General features: G+C 35.1%; 1 protein-coding gene across 2 annotated transcripts; it reads right to left on the reverse strand.

Annotated features, from left to right (window-relative positions):
• Nucleotides 1–515: 515 nt before the first annotated feature.
• On the reverse strand, nt 516–11,227 carry LOC121325013 (MAP3K12 binding inhibitory protein 1). Of its 2 annotated transcripts, none has more exons than XM_041267299.1 (9): nt 11,099–11,227; nt 8,945–9,064; nt 8,012–8,209; nt 7,385–7,481; nt 5,155–5,220; nt 3,007–3,159; nt 2,446–2,543; nt 818–856; nt 516–730 (listed from the first exon to the last, which is right to left on the reverse strand). In XM_041267299.1, the coding sequence occupies exons 1-9, from the start codon at nt 11,210–11,212 to the stop codon at nt 623–625; spliced, it is 993 nt and encodes a 330-aa protein (XP_041123233.1). In that variant the 5' UTR covers nt 11,213–11,227; the 3' UTR covers nt 516–622. The 2 variants fall into 2 exon arrangements, with proteins under 2 accessions (XP_041123233.1, XP_041123232.1); XM_041267298.1 differs by having other exon boundaries at nt 11,057–11,227.
• Between the last annotated feature and the right edge of the window lie 7,193 nt (nt 11,228–18,420).

Consider the following 18,420-nt stretch of genomic DNA (forward strand, 5'->3'; position numbering starts at 1 on the left):
ACTTGAGTACTAAACATGCTTAATAATATTATTACTTAAATAGCAAATGAAAAACATCAGTTTATGAGTAAAATAAACTATAAATGAAACTGCGAATTTTAAATGCAGTAAGGTGAGTAATAAACAGACTCCACTGTGATTAGCAAGTGGTTCAAACAAGTTAGCAACAAATGCTGGATTGTAAATACATATAAAACTATAAAGATGGACCAACAAATAGGATCCAGAATCCAGAAATAGGAAAACAGGGTTTTTATGCTGGTTTGTTTTTTGGATGATGATAATAATAAATGCAATATTAGTGATAAAACAAACTTAAATGAGATGGATGCAGTAATCGTATCAATTAAATACACAATTAAAACCAAGATATAAGGAGATGAATGTGTTTAATCACTTGACAGCCCTAATCAATTACACACAAATATATAAGCGTGCACCCACACAAGCATGTATGTATATTTGTAGGTATGTAGATTTAAAAAAGACAAAACAATATTGTGTTCATGTGGTGGTTGGGGAAAAAAATCATAATCTTTTATTGTGCATTTGTCTTGAATTATTTTGCTTAAGTGGGGGAGTCAAGCTGCAAAAGGTTACAGTCTCCAAATTGGAAATGGCTTCACATGGGGAGCTCGTCAGTCTCCATGGGCAGAGACTCATTTACTTTCTTCAATAGCGTTGTCTTGAGCGCATTTATCTTCCCATCCAGCTCTGTCAGGGTGTAGGTCTGGAATATACAGAAGCAATTTAGAGTCAATCGCACAGACCTCTGAAGACGCAAAATGATGTGAAAAAAAAAAAAAAGTGTGCTCACCTGAGATGGCTGAGCCTTCTGCCTTTTATGTAAAAAGCTCTGGGGGATTAAAAAAAAAACATGACTTAAGAGTTACAAAAATCCGCCATTTACATGATAGCACTAAAAGCTATTGTAAATGTTACCATGGACACTGGGCTAATAATAATACTGGTCTCCATGTCTAGAACTACGATTCAGCAAAGTCATTTATAAATCACTAAATTAATAAATGATGGAATCTCAGAAGACATAGTAAGCTGGTTAAGTTATTGCATTCAACGAAACACTAACTAAATTAAGTCTTATGACTGTTCCTATAATATGCTTGCAAGTACACACACATGCAGAAAATCTAATGGAGATTTGAAATAGAAACAGAAGGCATGCAGGTAGCTGGGGCTTGGAGAGAATCAACACCAATACATGCCATAGGCTAAACTTACACGCTTGATAAATTATTTAGATTAAAGGTTAACAGATTGAACATTTGATTTCATCACTAACAACTTGAACCCATAATCTCCCATCCCTAGTATACTAGACTGCTATTATTTTATACTTGAAAATGCAATAATTCAAAATCAAACTGAAGTGTATATTTTGTTTTCAATTACTCACTAATAGAGATTAGACAAAGGGGGATTCAGAAGAGAAAATATCAGGCACTTTTTTACACAAAGAATTGTGAGGGTCTGGAACCAACTCTCCAGTAATATTGTTCAAGCTGGCACCCTGGGATCCTTCAAGAAGCTGCTTGATTAGATTCTGGGATCAATAAGCTACTAACAACCAAACGAGCAAATGGGCCGAATGGCCACCTCTCATTTGTAAACTTTCTTATGTTCTTAATGAGCTAATCAGAACAGAATGTTCTTGTTTTGCATTGTATCGTGATTATCTTCAAAGATTCCAGATGTTTTTCTCCCTCTATTAGCAGGTAAATTAATTCAGTGGGCTCAAAACAAATGCTGCTTATTTAAAGACAAACTTAACTCTCTCAGCCAAGGAAACAAAACGAGAGGCCTCTTCACATAAATGAAGTAATGGTTTACCCCTTGGCTACAAGCCTAAATAGAGTTACTTACCAGCCAAAATGTAGGTTTTGACCACAAGCATATCAGGATCCTTATATTGCTATGTGTCTTATGCTTACAAATGCTTAGCAATTCTTGAACACATGGAAATATAAGCAACTCTGCATCTGTGACTCCGTACTTTCTATACACAAAAGAATGTCCCAAGTCTGTTTGGTACCTCACCCTTACCACAATGTGCAATGCCCAGGAAGAGGGTCCCAAAAAGCCAAAAATGCAGAAACCAGCCAACTTCGGTACCCTGGACTACTGAATTACAAAGCTCTACAGCCAAGGTTTTTAATATGTTGTAGTTGCCCACCAGGGGGCAAGCAATCTCTTCCCCATTTCACAGGAAAGCAGCACCCCATGCTAGACTTCTCACCCCCAGCTAGTGGCAAAAAGCAAAAACATTTACCCATGAAGCAGGTAGATTGCAGTACTGCTCTTGATTGGAACCCACTATATTAAACATTAATATTTTTATATGGAGTGTACAGTGACACATTCGTGTTAAAATGACTAATTAACTGAATAGGCAACTCAATCAATGAAATCAGAGCCAATACATACATCCGATTGAAAATACTCTGGAGAAAGTCCTTCTAGCTCCAGAATTCTATCCTCCAAAATTTTAAGCCTCTGATAAATGTTTAAAGGGACTGGTCCACCTGGTCCAACAAAAAAAAATAATAGGTAAAACAAAGTAAAATATTAAGAACTGTATTTATAAGAAATACTGATAAGTGGACTGCAGTTTATAGGATTTACCAGTATGACAAATGTTGCCTTTGTTTACTGTAAAAATAAACAGATGACAAAACTGACCATAAATTTAAATACAATAGACAGCAGATTACTTGTTAAAAGACAGAGACAACTAGCTGAACAGAGAGAATACAAATGTTAGAAAAAATAAAACAATAATGTAAACTGACAAGGAGACAAAGTAATCCAGGAAGCAATAAATACAAACAGATTAAAATCTGAGCAACACAGGGGACTATCAAGATAGCGACAGAGTGAAAACAATAGCGATTACAAGCTGACACATAGGAGAAACTAGACAGGAAGCTTAGCTCGCAGGATGGGCAAACAGGAGGCAGGCAGGCAGCACATAGACAGACAAAGTACCTGTTGTTAACTTTAAATGAGCTTCTATGTTTTGAAGCCTTTCCTCAATAGCTGGACTCCCACAGTCTATGGGGACTGAGATGGGTTTCACACAAGGTTCTCCCCCTCTGTCTGGTCTGGTCTGAGGCCCGTATGTGTTTATGACTCTGGTCACTGGAACAGCACAAAACCGCTGAAAATATTAACTGAAACTTCCAAGGGCTGCATAGGTTAATTTAGCCCACTTCTGAAACTACAACTGAGTGATTTTTCTTATGGCATTGCAACATTTCTCTAGCAAGGGAAGCTGTACCTTGTGGGTAGGTATAATGGTATGAGATGGAGGCACAACACTGGTAATATTTTAATATCTTGACTTACAAATGGTATGAGAATTGTATGAGTCAATACAGACTGGAAGTATATTGTAAGGCCATGACGTACTACTCTGCTACAGTATCAGGAGTCAGGACAAGTGTCCAATACTATTTATTTTTTTATTTATTCATTTTTCAAATCCATTGCGTTTATTCAGTGTAACTATACTACAGTGAAACTCCATTCATCCACAAGCATGGGGAGATATAGGTCGACGGATGTGTGAAATCCGTGGATAAATTAGGTGTTATTCCGTGTACCTAGAATGCATGAATAAAAGAGAGAAACTAGCAATGTAAACCAAATTAGCATGTACAGGAGATGTATGCAATAAAATATATTAAAAGACAGAATAATGTTTTAAAATGAGTTTACTTTGACAGTGATACTCCTAGTAAAATCTTTTCAAAATGCGATGCACCCCCTACCCCGTTTTCCTAGCTTTTTTAGTTACATAAAAAAAAAAAAAAAAAAAAAAAAAAAAAAAAAAAAAAATGCTACAAAGCTGCAAGATCATGAGACATTTTAAGACAGGAATAAGTTAATCACAATGTCGTGTGGCTAGCAGCTAGAAATACCACAAGGTATTATCACTAATTTATTGCACACACTAATATTAAATAATGGTAGCTAAATGTTGCTAGTTTTCAAAGAAAAAAAAATTCTACAATTTTTTTTAACTAAATAAACAACTCTGCTATGTAATTTAAACTTGTCTTACATTTCAACAAAATACGTACCAAGTGTTTTTTTTTTTTTTTTTTTGTAACAGCTTTTTTAAACAATTCACTGCTGCAAGTCGTTCTTTTGAACCTTGACAAATCCATCATAGTCTTTCGTTGCAGTGAGGCAAAATATGTTTGCTGGGCTTCACAAAGTAACTGCCTCAAGAGAACTAATTTTATAGAATCCTTCTGCTGTTCCTACCAAGACTCTCTCGCATCTGCAGAACTGCTGTCTCGGCGTCGACCCCACAGCGTTTAGACTGATGCATGTGTCTGTGTGTGTGTGCGTGTGTGCACCGAGGGCACGAAGTCTACACTGGCAATAATGTACTGTATTTCAGAGATAAAACTCATGAGGGGATCGTGGATAAGGGAAGTCGCGGATGAACGGGAGTGGATAAATTAGGTTCTACTGTAATTAAACTAACATTAAATACATTTCTGACTTTACCAAATATATTACCACCATTACAAAGGTCTCACAATTTTCTTTAAGAAAAAAAAAAAAAAAAAAAACACATGAAATGTTCATACTGGATACTGCTCAGCCAATTGTGACAAAACCTGGCATTTCTTAGAGTAAGTTCTTGAGGGCAAGGGCCTACTTCACTATTTCTGACTGGTTAGATTAATGCATCGCCACATTTTATAAAACATCGGCATTGGTTAATAAACTCTCTCATATACTGTATATGTATATAACTTATGGAACAGCAGCATATTTAAGAAGGACATCAAAATACGGATTCATAAATAAATAAATAAATGATCACCCTTTGTTATGCAAGATGACAGCCAAATACAACAAACATTACTGTGATTATACAGAACCTGATTAAAATAACAAAGTTGAACAGTTACACAAATAGCTAAAGTGTATATTCAAATATTATATTGTATTTTGTCTGCATCTAATAAATATAGTGGCAAAAAATTACAAATCGGCTTTATTTAGTTCTATGGAAAAAGCTGTTGTGTTGAATTTCCCTGCCTGTTGCAGAAAATGATGATTACTGTATGCCGTAATGAGGATTACATAGCTACAGCAAATATAAGACAAAAATACCTTTTACATGGCTTCTGAATCCAGGGTAAGGAGTGAACACAGCATCGGTTCTGGCACAGCTGTTTTCTGCAAAAAAATAAAAAAAAACAGTTGTAAATTGGTAAAGTACACACTTGAAGTCAAAAGTTTACATAACCTAATGGAAATTTACAATTTCTCAAAATTCCTTAAAAACAAATAACTTTTGTAGCTGAGGGAAAAAAGTGACAAGAAATATAAGTCTTATTTATTTCAGCAATTTTTTTTTTGCAAAACTCAAAATGCTAATTCAAAAGTATTCACATCTTTTGATGCTAATAGTATTGTCTCCAGGTGCTAGAAATGTCAATATGATAATGCAGAACCAAATTCTAGAAAAGTCTAGAACATTCTTACGGAGTATAAAAGGGTTAGGCATAGGGTGATTGCTGTCAGTACCAAGAAGTTAACATGGGAAAAAGTAACGAGCTATCTGAAGAAAATGATTTATTGTCATAAACCTGCAGAAGGATACAAAAAAATTTCCAAGCATTTGAGTATCCCAATTTCAGCTCTTGTTTATATTATCAACAAGTACAAGACTGGTACTGTCACAATGCTCCTTCGGTCTGGAAGAAAGAAGGTTCTTTCACCAAGAAAAAGAAGAAGAATTGTGAGGAAGGTTAATAACAACTGACTACCAAAGACATTCACAGTGAATTGGCTGTAACTGGGACTGCGGTTTCCATTTTAACCAGAGGTCAAGTATTGCATGGAGAAGGTCTCAATGGTCGCAAGCCAAGGAAAAAGCCACTCTAAGGAAAACATCACAAGGACAATCGCTTAAAGTTTGAAAAACAGCATTTGAATGATGGATAGGAGTTCTGTCAATGGTTTTGTGGAGTGAAAAACACAAATTGAGCTGATTAGTCGTTACATTTGGAGAAAGTCTGGTGAGGTGTACAAAGAAATGAACACCATACCACCACCTACTGTCAAGCATGGATGTATCAATATCCTTCTATGGGGCTGTTTTTCCACTAATGGCACAGGAAATTGGGTTCCAATACATGGTAAAATGGATTCCATAGCATACCAGAAGATATTGGCCAATCATGTGAAACCCTCTGCTACAGAACTTGTTTTAAAGCGCAACTGGAGATTCCAACACAACAATGATCCAAAGCACACATCAAAATCTACTTCAGAATGGTTAAAGAAGAAAAAAATCAAGGGTCTGGAATGGGCTAATCACAGTAGCGATCTAAATCCGACTGAGAATCTTTTGTATGAGTTGAAGAAGGCTGTGCACAAGAGAAGTCCTCGGAATTTGAACGAAATGGAACTATTTCGCATTGAAAAATTGTCAAAAATCACTAAAGTATCATGCCAAAAGCTCATTGACAAATATCTTCATCATTTATTATCGAGGTTATTATCGCTAAAGGTGCCTCAGCTAGCTATTAATTTAATTTTCCTTGTCAGGGTATGAATACTTTTGAATTAGCATTTTTTGAGTTTTGCAAAAAAAAAAAATTGCTGAAATAAATAATTGTACTTAATAAATCTATTTCTTGCAACTTTTTTTCTTCATCCACAAAAGCAAAATCTTTTGCAGCAAAAGTTTTTTCCTATAATTATTTGTTTCCGAGAAAGTTCTAGAAATTATAAATTCCCATTGGAGTATGTAAACTTTTGACTACACCTGTATGGTCACAGGGTCAAACCTAGACAGATTACATTGGTGAAGGAACTGTCTTGGTCTCTGATACTCCTGTGGACTTAAAACTACCTGCTTTGTGGAAACTTTGACATTACTTGTTAAAGTGAACAAGAAACACATTACTTTACCTTTGCTGTATCGCATCTCCCTCATGCAACAATTCTGGTGCAATTCTGTTGCACTGTTGGTTCTTGAGTAAAAATTGAGAAATGTATTCCCTAGGTGACTTACCTGATTGTCAAAAAAATGATTATGTTAAAAATATATATATATATATATTCCTTCCATATGGACAACACACGATACAGCAAAGATAAAGCAATGTATTTCTTATTCTGCAACATTTGAATATCTACTGGTTTAGTTATGAACTTTTATAAAACTTTTCAAGCATCACTGACAATTATATATAGCAAATCAGTTAGGCTATTCTACAGGAATATCTTAAATGCATTACTGATTAATAAATACCTTGTGCGAGATTTTTAAAAAAACTCTGACAAAAAAAAAAACTTCCGAAGTATGATGACAAACAACTAAAATCTTTACCTTGATTACAGCTTATAACATTGCAGAATTCTCTGACATTATTTTCATTGATCTCTCCCTGCTTTCTTTCAATGAATGCTGCTATCCTTCTATCAATCTGTGAAAATAAATTCAAGCATATTATATCATTGTATTTAGTCGATAGTTCCAATGTGAAGTTTCCCCCTACAGCCTCATGCAGAGGTATTGAGTTTGTTGAAAATCTAACACATTTTCACTATCCAAACAAACTTCTCTGTATTGTTATTATACTTTTGGTTTATTTCCACAGAACAAATAATTCTGAAGTGAACCAGATGTCTTAGTTTGTTATATTGCCGATCAAGATTCAGGAGGCAGTTCACCCAAATTAAAGCTCTGAATGAAATAAATAAAATCATTTGCACCATCTTTCACACTCATGAAACTTAAAACTACCTGCTTCGTAAAAATTCTGAAAAACATGCCTTACTGAAATTGGAGTTGCCTATGGAATTGACTGAATTGGTAGAATTATTTACTGCAAGTTTTGTAGCTCAAACAAAAACACTTACACAAAACATAGCCACTTGCCTCACTAGTTTAACTACCATACTCAATGTTGTCTAAAATTCCCCAAGCAGAGAAAAGCAACAGCAGATATCTTACTTCGGAATTTCCAGCCTTGATCTGGACTATACTGTCGTCAATACGGAGCTTGGACTCCTCTTGACCTGCTTTCATCCTCCCATTTAACTGTGAGTTATCTGCAAGGCCTTTATCTGTGTTTAACTTGCCACTGGTGCCATCTGTTTTTCCTGTTTCAGTGTTATCTTTCACCATAAACTTGAGTTTTTCTGAAACAGACTTAAGAAAGAAAAGGAGGGGGAAAGAATGTACACAGCCTACAGGCACGCAAACTGTCTGACAATCACAGATACAGTATAAGGATCACTAAACAGTGAGGGGTGAACAATCATAGTGCTTTTGTTACACAATGGTAGTCTGTCCATCAGAATAAGCCTTTTTTTTAATATAAAGACAAACCAACGATGAATTTAGTAGCCTGTCAATCCACTTTTTTTTTTTTTTTTTAATTAAATATTTGTCTATCATAGAGCTGTACAACTTGAAGACCAGTGAATCAGAAACAGATATTCAGATTATTTACTGTAAAAATGACAGGATAGGCTGCATGTAGATGGTGGATTAAGCAGCAAAGCATTTAGGACAAGTTTAATCAAAGTGCAACATAAAATGATACTAGTTTGGCTGCATTTTGGAATGCAAACACAATTCCCATGTCCAGCAGAGTGAGGCCACTAGTGGTTGGCTTTTAAACAGAAAAAGGTCAGATTCTAGATTTGATTTTTTAAAGTTTTTTTTTTTTTTTTTTTTATATAACTTGCTACATATAGATGTACAGATATATTGAGTTCCAGATAGGGGATAAACACATAAATTAACAGGTGCAGCCTGGAGTTTAAAACTTAATCCTATAATCCCAGTTAGACAGGGGGTATTTAAAACAAAACCAAGAAATCCAATCTGGTATAAATTATGCTGTATTTACCCTCAAAAATAGCACCGCGTTAAATATACCTGCAAAATCAATATGTGCTGCTGCACCGAGCTGTATAAATCTTCTGGTTGAAGGGTCGACAGGCTCTGGAGCTTACTTGGATCGGCATCAATTTTCAGCACATCAGCTCCTAAATTAAGCTGCAAAAAAGAGATAAGCACCATCACCTACACTATCGTTATTGTTCTTAGCTACAGCAGATCGTTTGGTTAGTATTTAGCACCTCAGAGTGGCAGTTCTAATGATGTTTTCTAGACGCAGCTGAAGAGCAGTACTTTAATACAATTTTCTATTAAAATGTAGATTTTGTAGAAACCCTGAAAATCATTGCCCATGTACTCTCGGAATATGTGAAAAGCCTGTCAAGATGGATTGATTTACATTTTGTCAATACTGACCCTCTCTCACACCAAAATGGTGATGGAAATTAGTATCTGATACATACCTCTTTCTGTAAAGGGTATTTACTGTTACTATTGGATTAGAAACCATTTTCAAGATCAGATTACCTTTAATAACAAAAACAAAAAAATAATCTCTGCATAGTCAAAAGGAACTGTCTAATTTAGTTTGTAAGCAGTATAGTAGTGTTAGGCTGCCTAAACAAAATACAAATAATAATAATAATAATAATAATAATAATAATAAATAATAATAATAATAATAATAATATGAAGCACCAGAGCAAAATGTCCAACTTTGCTCATCCATTTTCCACGTACATAATCTATTGGTTTGTACTATGATCTACACCAACATCATCATAGCAACTCATAACAAATTTAAATCAAATCAGACAAGCTTCACCCACTCATGTGCCAATATTGTACTACAGCAAAACAATGCAATGCATTGTAATGAACTGTAAGGATACTAATCCAATATTATTTTCTGGAGACATATATCAGTGGTGTATAGAGGGAAGCTTTTGCACTGAACAGAAGGGTCATTCCAGCTGAAGTGGACCAAATTCTGGGGCGGTGTTTTCTCCATTTGTGGTTGATGAGAATGAGGAGAAAGTGTCTCAAGCTGGTACAAAAATTGAAATTTTAATTCACCATGACCTACTTTTTCACCCAAAATAAAATGTTTATTATTTATAAGCCCCCCCCTTTACAATTAAAATGAATAACTGATGCTAAGTTTTGTGAAATATGTATGACTTACATTAAATCAATATAATTAGTATTTGTTACTTTTTAAATGTTTAATTTATCCTAATAAATGCTGTTGAGGATAATATGACATTGCACATCATATGTACACTGCCTATATGCCCCTTGGAAAAATAATGTTTTTTTAATCAACGAAACCCTCAATCAATATGTGCAATGCCTGCTATTCAGATTTCATATACATACATATCATGCAACGTTTTTTTTTTCTTTTTCTTTTGTAATGTTTGAACTTGTCTTATCTTCCAACTGTGTACAAATATTTTAATTAATTTAAAAGTATTTTATAAATACATTTGAGTACTGGTACAAATTAGCCAATATTTTGACATACCTCGTTTCCACCACGAACAAATATGTTTCTTCTGACCTAAACACATATTCTTTTTTTTTTTTTTTGTTATTTTGTTAATTAAATTAGCTGGAACATGCTTTGACTTCCTGAAATAACACTGTAGGGTGTTAATGCCATAAATTTCAATTTAGGCGTCATGAAGTTTGTTTAAAAGGTGATAATTGCAAGAGGAATAAAGATGTTTTGTCAGGGCAGTACTTGGTAAAAGCGTAACGTATCAACATTGTCCTTCTTACTCACATGTAGTAAACAGTGATTAAGACTTCATTCCGAGTCTGCATGCTATTAGGTGTATTATTTTTATTAAATCTTATGTGCAACAAACAGACACAATATACCCATGCCGTGTATAACTTAAGTATAGCCATGTTTCTGTTCAACGATCTCAGATACGGTACTTAATACTAAAATTATTACCGCATTAGCGACAAGTTTACTGAAACTTATACTGCCGATTTATATATGTCATACACTCATAACATTTACAGATCAATGTTTAATCTGTGAAATGATAAAAACAAGTATGTAACTTACAGCACTTTACAATCTATGTATTATTATCAATGGTTTCGGGTATTTTAGTATTAATTCCCCACACCAACCTTTGTACTAAACTGTATGAATGAGTTGAGAATTACACACACAGCGTTTCTTGGACCTATGCTGCTGTCTTCATTTTCAATATTTGTTACATTTTCACTCCCTTTACCCAGCTTCTCTCTGCACGTCTCCATGGGGCCAGCCATGACACTCTTCATCTCTTCATATCTCTCTCTCTGTCTCTCTCTCTCGGACGCCGATACAGTTGATTCGTTGTTTTCACGTCGCCTTTGTATGACAAAACCTTGAGGTCAGCTCTTATTGGTTGAAAAGTACTGGCGGTATTACATTGATACAATCGGTGGGTTTTGTTTTGACAATAACATGCGTCTGTTTGCCGAATTGCCGAGGGGAATAGTGCATTTATATATATATTATATATATATATATATATATATATATATATATATATATATATATATATATATATATATAATTACGACATATATAATTTAAATATTTATAATAAAAATATTTATAACAACAAATAAGAGACTGTATTTTTTATTTTATTCTCTGAAATAAAATCGAGACCCAGTATCTGTACATATATACATACAATCTGACAGTATACATACTGCAAGTCAGAATTTTATATAGAACATACGGGTATTGGATTGAAGATTTACTGCACAAATATCAGCTCTGTGGATGCCATACAATGTCCATCCTTTGATGTTATTATTATTATTATATTATTATTATTATTATTATTATTATTATTATGATGATGATTATGATTATGATTATGAACCAGTGACAATCAAATGTGATTGCCAGGGCAGTACAGCGTATGAAAGTGCATTGCTTGATTCACGCGCAAATCTTTATGGGCACGTTTTTATTCTATCCCTCTCAGTTGAACAACATTCAGCTAATATAAACGGATCCCATACAACGCGACATCTAAAACAATATACTAACTGATACTACTGTGTGTCTATTTTGTTCCTTTTTACACTACCTTAATAACATGTGTTACTTTGCACATTATTTGAGTTGCCTGAGGAGCCTTTTAATTAGATCCCTCTCTGTTTCTCTTGAATACACTTGGTTGTGGAAACTCCTTAACAAACATTTCAGCCCGCACCCATCCTGATAAGCTATTCAGCAAAGGCAAGTATAAGATCAACAATGTCTTGTTAGCAAAATAAATATCTTCTGCATCCTCACTGATAACCAACATGAGTGGTGAGTTTGATCACCTATGAGATTATGGGCCAGATTTACTTAGCTTTTACTCCAGTTTATGGTGTTTCTATAGAAGCATCTTACACTTGGTGCTGTTTATGATTTCCAATATTAAAATGGACACTTTAATGAAGGAGGAATGGAAAATCAATTGGATGAATGTAGTCAATCTGTAAAATGTTCATAAGTACTGAGCACTAAAGTTAACTATGTATTCATATACCAGGCATTACTGTGACAAGTTTTTTCACAAAGTCGCGATAGTGTGCCTCAACTATTTGTTTCAAGCATTGGGTACAGTGGTGAGTTGGTATTCATTTTCATTGGATTCTTGGTTTATGAGGTTACCTGCCACCTAGAAACTCGGTCTGTGGCTGTGCTAAATTCTTTCAAAACTGTGGACCTGTTTAGGAAAACGAACTCAAATCAACACAACACATACCAGTAAACCCGCCCCAATTTTAGATATGCTCATGTCCTTCATAGTTCCTGAATAGCACTAGGGCTATTGTAGTTCAAGATTACCGAAGGGCATTGTCAGTTCATTTTAGTAGGGTTTTCTTTTTCCAAAGCTACAAAGTGTCTTTTTGCAGTTACTGAAATATTAAGTTATTATTTTACTTTTACTGTTGGCTGTTTGACTAACATGATTTTGTGATATACCGGTATGTAATAATAATGCTCTTAACCCTCTTTCTTATCAAAACCTCAATGGTGACCAAAATCCAGTTAATGGACCTGGGGGATTGACAAAATTGTATCTGGTATATTTACTGGTAGCAGGTAGCAACAATTTAAATCCAATTCTAGCATTAGTAATTTGTCATGCGTTATAATGTAACATCTAAGAGGTAAGGACTAGACGAATTGTACATAATAACTCAGCCCTTTCAATATAGCAGACACATTATTTCAGGAGGAGGTCTTCATTGTAAAGAAACCATGAAGTTCTGTTTCTGGGAATGAATAAAATAATCACTGTTCACAGAAGATCTTTTCCAGCCCTGATATGAATTATGAAGCAGTTGTGGAGCAGTGTTATGGTAATACGCCTCAACCAGAAACAGATTCCTCTTTCTTTTCTTTTTTTGTTTGTTACTAGTTTTGTAACATAAGCAATTGTATTGCTCCTTTCACAAAAAGTGTATTTTGGTGTAAAGATCTTGATACATCTAACCCTGTGTGTTTTGTTTGAGATTTGATCGAAACAGCTGCAAATCTGGCCTTTGAGAAATGTAAAATTTATGTACTAAAGTTATTAAAAATTGGGCATCAAAGAGTGCATGTGAGTCTATTTTGTGTATGGTCATTGAGTTGCGATTTAATGTTTTAAAGAGCACATTGGATTTAGTCTTGTCTATATAAATTGAATTGACCCTTTATGTCTAAGCCATAACAATATTTGCTGCAGATTTTTCATATTTTTTTTTTTTTTAAAGATACTTTGAATCAAGGATATTCATGTTGTGGAGTGTAGAAAACGTAGCTGTTGCAGGATTAAGGTGCAAGAGAATCAAGGACACAGGCTTATTAGATAAAATCTGCAATGAATAACCTCAAAACTGCAGCTATCTTTGTTTTCGTTTAAAAGCTGCTCATGGACTAATTTTTCATGTTTATTGCTTTCAATCAGCCTTTCTTCTTATTTTTTTAAATTATTCTCCTATGTAAGTTGTTTAGATCCACTTGGTGTCATTTCCAGAATTAGAAATCTCATCCTAGTCACTTCAATAGAGCTCTTAAAATCATGTCTGAACACATAAGTATATCATGTACACCAGAGTGTGTTAATGGGAGATTTAGTCAGATTATATATATAATTATATATATATATATATATATATATATATATATATATATATATATATATATATATATATATATATATATATATATATATATATATATATATATATTAGGCATCCATTTTTCTGAATTTATTCAATGCCAGTTCATTATCTTTATAGTTTTCACTGAATTTTCCACAGTGTTCTTGTTTCCAAACAGCCAAAATGTATTTATGGTCAGAATCTACCCACTTTGTGAAATTATAGGGGTGATCTGTGGGAGAAAAAAAAAGAACTTTATTTGGTCCAAGGTTTACATGCCCATGAGCTTTTTGAAATTCTAGAAATTACACAATATAAAGTCAATATTGAGACATTTCAATGTCCAGCCTATGTTTTAATTGTAATTATTAAAATGATCACAGATATAGGAGATCGCCTTTATACCAAATAAATACTCCTATTTAAAAAACAATGTTAAATCCCAGGATCTAGATCTGTATAGAAACAATTCTGTAGAAAGGTTATTCATACTGTAAATTAGTAAACCAAATGTATTAAAAGGTTATAATTTTGAAGTAACAGATAATATGAAGCTGTGGTACAAAACACTGATGATGAGAATATAAATAGATTAATGACTTAAACACTGCAACAGACATGGTAACAAAAACTGTTACAGTTTAAATAATGGGTCACATCTAAGTGAAGGTTTATGCTTGCATCATTATATCATAATCTGTGCCAGTTATTTTTTTTCTCCAAAAAGGTGACGAAGTATTCTTGATAGTGTTCAAATCTACTAGAAAATGAAGAGGCAAGGGGAACTAATTGGCAACCGCCTGGTTGTTAACAAATCCAATGCTTTTTTGTGTGCCTGCAATTGTCCTCTGCGTGTTTCCCCTATCCTGGGAGATAGATATTTAGCAGGCCTCAATAGACTGCTCCTTTCCCAGGTATTTTCCTCATAGCTTTCCCTTTAGACATGAATGTGAAAAGGGGGTACGTTGCTTAAAGACACCTGTGTTGTGTAGCTTCGTGAGGCAGCTGTCTGTGTGAATGCCTGATTTTTTTTTTTTTTTTTTTTTTTGTGTATGTGTGTGTGTGTTAACATGCTTTGTCAGATATTGGCAGAATCTGTTCTCTCTTCCTTTGCCTTTTCAACAAGAAAGCATTGACAGGCTAGCTACCCATTTATAAAAATGTTGTCCATCAAACTAGGGAATAAGGAAAAGACAATGGCGTGCTTCTGTGGCCGTTGACTGTGGGAAACTTTTCCCTGGCTATTCAGACCATTTTTTTTTTATATAGCAAAGGGAGGCTGATGAGGGTAACAATAAAGTACGATTAGGGAAGAACAACTTTACAATTGAACTCGATAATGCACTATGCTAGAGTTAATATTTTTTTTAGGAATTCAAATAGGTTTTGCTGTGTGGTATTCAGCAGGGGTGCTTGTACACTTATAATTTTTTCACACTGTGCCTAATTCCTAACCTCCCCGGGAAAAATGGAAATGCTTCCAAAGCTTCCAGACAATTCCATTATTTTTTTTTTAGGTAGAACAGAACATTCCCACACAAGTCACCTAACCTGCAGTGCAGGTGTCAGGCCTCAGACTTTCTCAAAGAAGTGCCTTTTTCAGCAGGGATTACATTACTTACTTAGAGAGCAAGAGAAAAAAAAAGCTTCTACATTGAAGTTAATATCTACCCACTCCATATGCATAAACCACACAATGGATACAATATTTTTGTCTTTATATTGACATTATTTGATGATCATAATTACTTATTATTTAAGTGCTGGCAACAATGCGTATTTTTTATTAGTTAGTGTTTACTTTTTGCATACTAATCTAGGGCCTGATTTTCAGAACTTGGTAAGTGGATTTTAGTAAATGTCCTCACTGTGGCCTTTCAACGTGTGGTGTTCTGTGTTGCACATGTGAGTTGTTGAAGTAAATATGTGCAAACTAGCTTACTTAGTTTCAAATGGGAGATTTACTCAAGTTACAAAGCTTTGTTATTCTGGCACTTAATGTGGTCGACAATTAAAACTGGTTAATGAGAAAACATTTGAAAAATAAAGGTAGGGAAATGCACAGTGCTTGTGTAAGAATATGCAACCTTATACAGATAGGGAAATGAAGTGGAACAGGAGCCCCCACAGAGGCACTCTACTAACTCAGGCTTTAGAAAGCTCGTATGAGCCAGTGGTAGCACACAGGCACACACTGAATGTACCAGAGAGCATTGTAGAGCCCTCACCCTTTCTCCGGGTCGGGCTCCTTGGGTTTGTCTAAGTGTCAGCGGCTGGTAAAATAGTTAACTGACGGAGAGCTGAACTCCTCAGTCACATTTGGCAGATGTCACTGGCTGTTGTTGGGATCTTAGAGCCTGTCAATGCCCTAAAAGACCATCATTTTTTGATGGTCTTCTGACAAAGGCTAATGTAAACTTGTGAAGATAAAGGCTAATCGTGGCAGCTCTCTTGGGGTGCACATCAGCCACCTGCAGAAATCCAAAGGCTCTCTTATTTTCCTTTCTGTTCTATTTGTGGACAAAAAAAAAAAAAAAAAAAGACCTCCAGCGTTGAAGTCAGTCATTTAGCCTGGACAAGATGGCCCTTTTCCAGTGCATATCTACAACATACAAAAAAAAACCCAAAACGTTATCTTTACACTGCCATCATTTTTTGAGTTTTACAATTTTGCTCCTTTCCTCGCCATAAGTCACCTTTAGCACCATAACTTAATTTGCTTGCAGATTGAGGCAAGACTGAAGCAGCTGAGAGGATTCCCACCTAGGCTCTGTTCCTTTTCTAGACTAGGTTAGGCAGTCTGCAGCTTTATTAGAGGTAGCTGTTATATTGACTTGCCCCTCAATGGACAGGCTGGATGTTGATGTGCTAACAGACCCTGGTGGAAAAAGGCCAGGCCTGGCGAGAAGGAGCTGCCTGTATCACTGCCAGTGTACTGTGTCAAGCCTCCACGTGCTCCGACCAGTGCTCTTGTGACTGCATGACTCATCCTGTACACTTTGTAGTTTTGCCTTTACCAGATGAGCCAGTGCAACTGCTTTCCACCACTTTCCACCCATCTCGCATGAGGGGCAGGTGCCATACAAAATGTCTTCAAAAGTGAAAAAAAAATCAGCTCTATACTGTAGGCGTGTCCTGTGAAATGTTATCAATATTTTGAATAAAAAAACATCTCCTTTCTGGGCTGCAGAAAGTGGATTTCATATTGATCTGGTTGCAAGAGCATTGGGAGAAATCTCCATCTGGTTTTTGGTTTTTGTCATATACTGTTCAGCATGGTTTACTGAGACATGGCAGTTACAGGTGCTTAGACCCCGGCGCTGCCACTAGTCGTATTTGGGCAACGCCAGGCTAAGTTGTGAACTTTGCAAAGATTTTAACCGACCCTGACTGAGTGCTGCAACTGGTTGCTAGGGTGACCACCTCTTCCCAGCTTCTGCTAACATTATATCGGTTGACTTTTTGTTGTGTGTAACTGTACCTTCACTTTGCACTGAAAGATTTCCCTGAAACATGACTTGCTGTGTTTATGTATTCCTACTATTGATAGCTGTTGATTTTACTGCAGGCAAGGGTCACAATACAAATCAGACTTTTATTTAAGTATGTTGTCTGGATAAACTGATGTACTCTATGATATTGATTAAGATATGCTTTTTCAGATTTCATGAGTTTGGGGCTAAAGATGTATAGATAAAAAACAATAACAGTTCATATACTGTTTGTAATCTCCGGATTGATTTTAAAACGCTTAACAACCATTTTAGACAGTACATCTCAGAACCGGTGTGTGGTTATTTTTTTCATATTGTAATTGCATACAGTTCAGGTTATTTTGGTGTGCACTTTAAATATATAGTAAACACTTTTTCAGCATAACGATGAAAACAAATATAATAACAATGTTTTAGTGTGCAATGCAATCCTTTATGTACAGTGCAACAGATATCACAGAGCAAGACCAGGCTAGCCAAAAACTTAGGTCAATGATTTACCCCTTGCTAGTCATTATGTGGACACAAGTAGAAAATGATTCAAATAACTAAAATGATTCATAGCACATTCATATTGTGTTGCGCTGTTTATCTTTTTGTTGCATTGTCACATCTAAGTTGAAAAAGTTCAGTTGAAAACCGTCATCTAAATTAAAGTTGCATTTTTTTTTCCAGCTAGTCAGCTTAGCCAGTTACAGTTTCTTCAAGTCAGTCACAAATTTGAATTCAACTGACTCCTGGCTCTACAGGTGTCGTCTGGATTTCCAGCTTTCCCAATTCAACAGGCTATGAGTATATTGCTTTTTTATGGTTTATTTGGTTAATTTTCAGGTGTTGGCAATAATAGAAAAA

Source organism: Polyodon spathula, chromosome 12 (assembly GCF_017654505.1).
Source record: "Polyodon spathula isolate WHYD16114869_AA chromosome 12, ASM1765450v1, whole genome shotgun sequence".
NCBI classification, from domain to species: Eukaryota; Metazoa; Chordata; class Actinopteri; order Acipenseriformes; family Polyodontidae; genus Polyodon; species Polyodon spathula.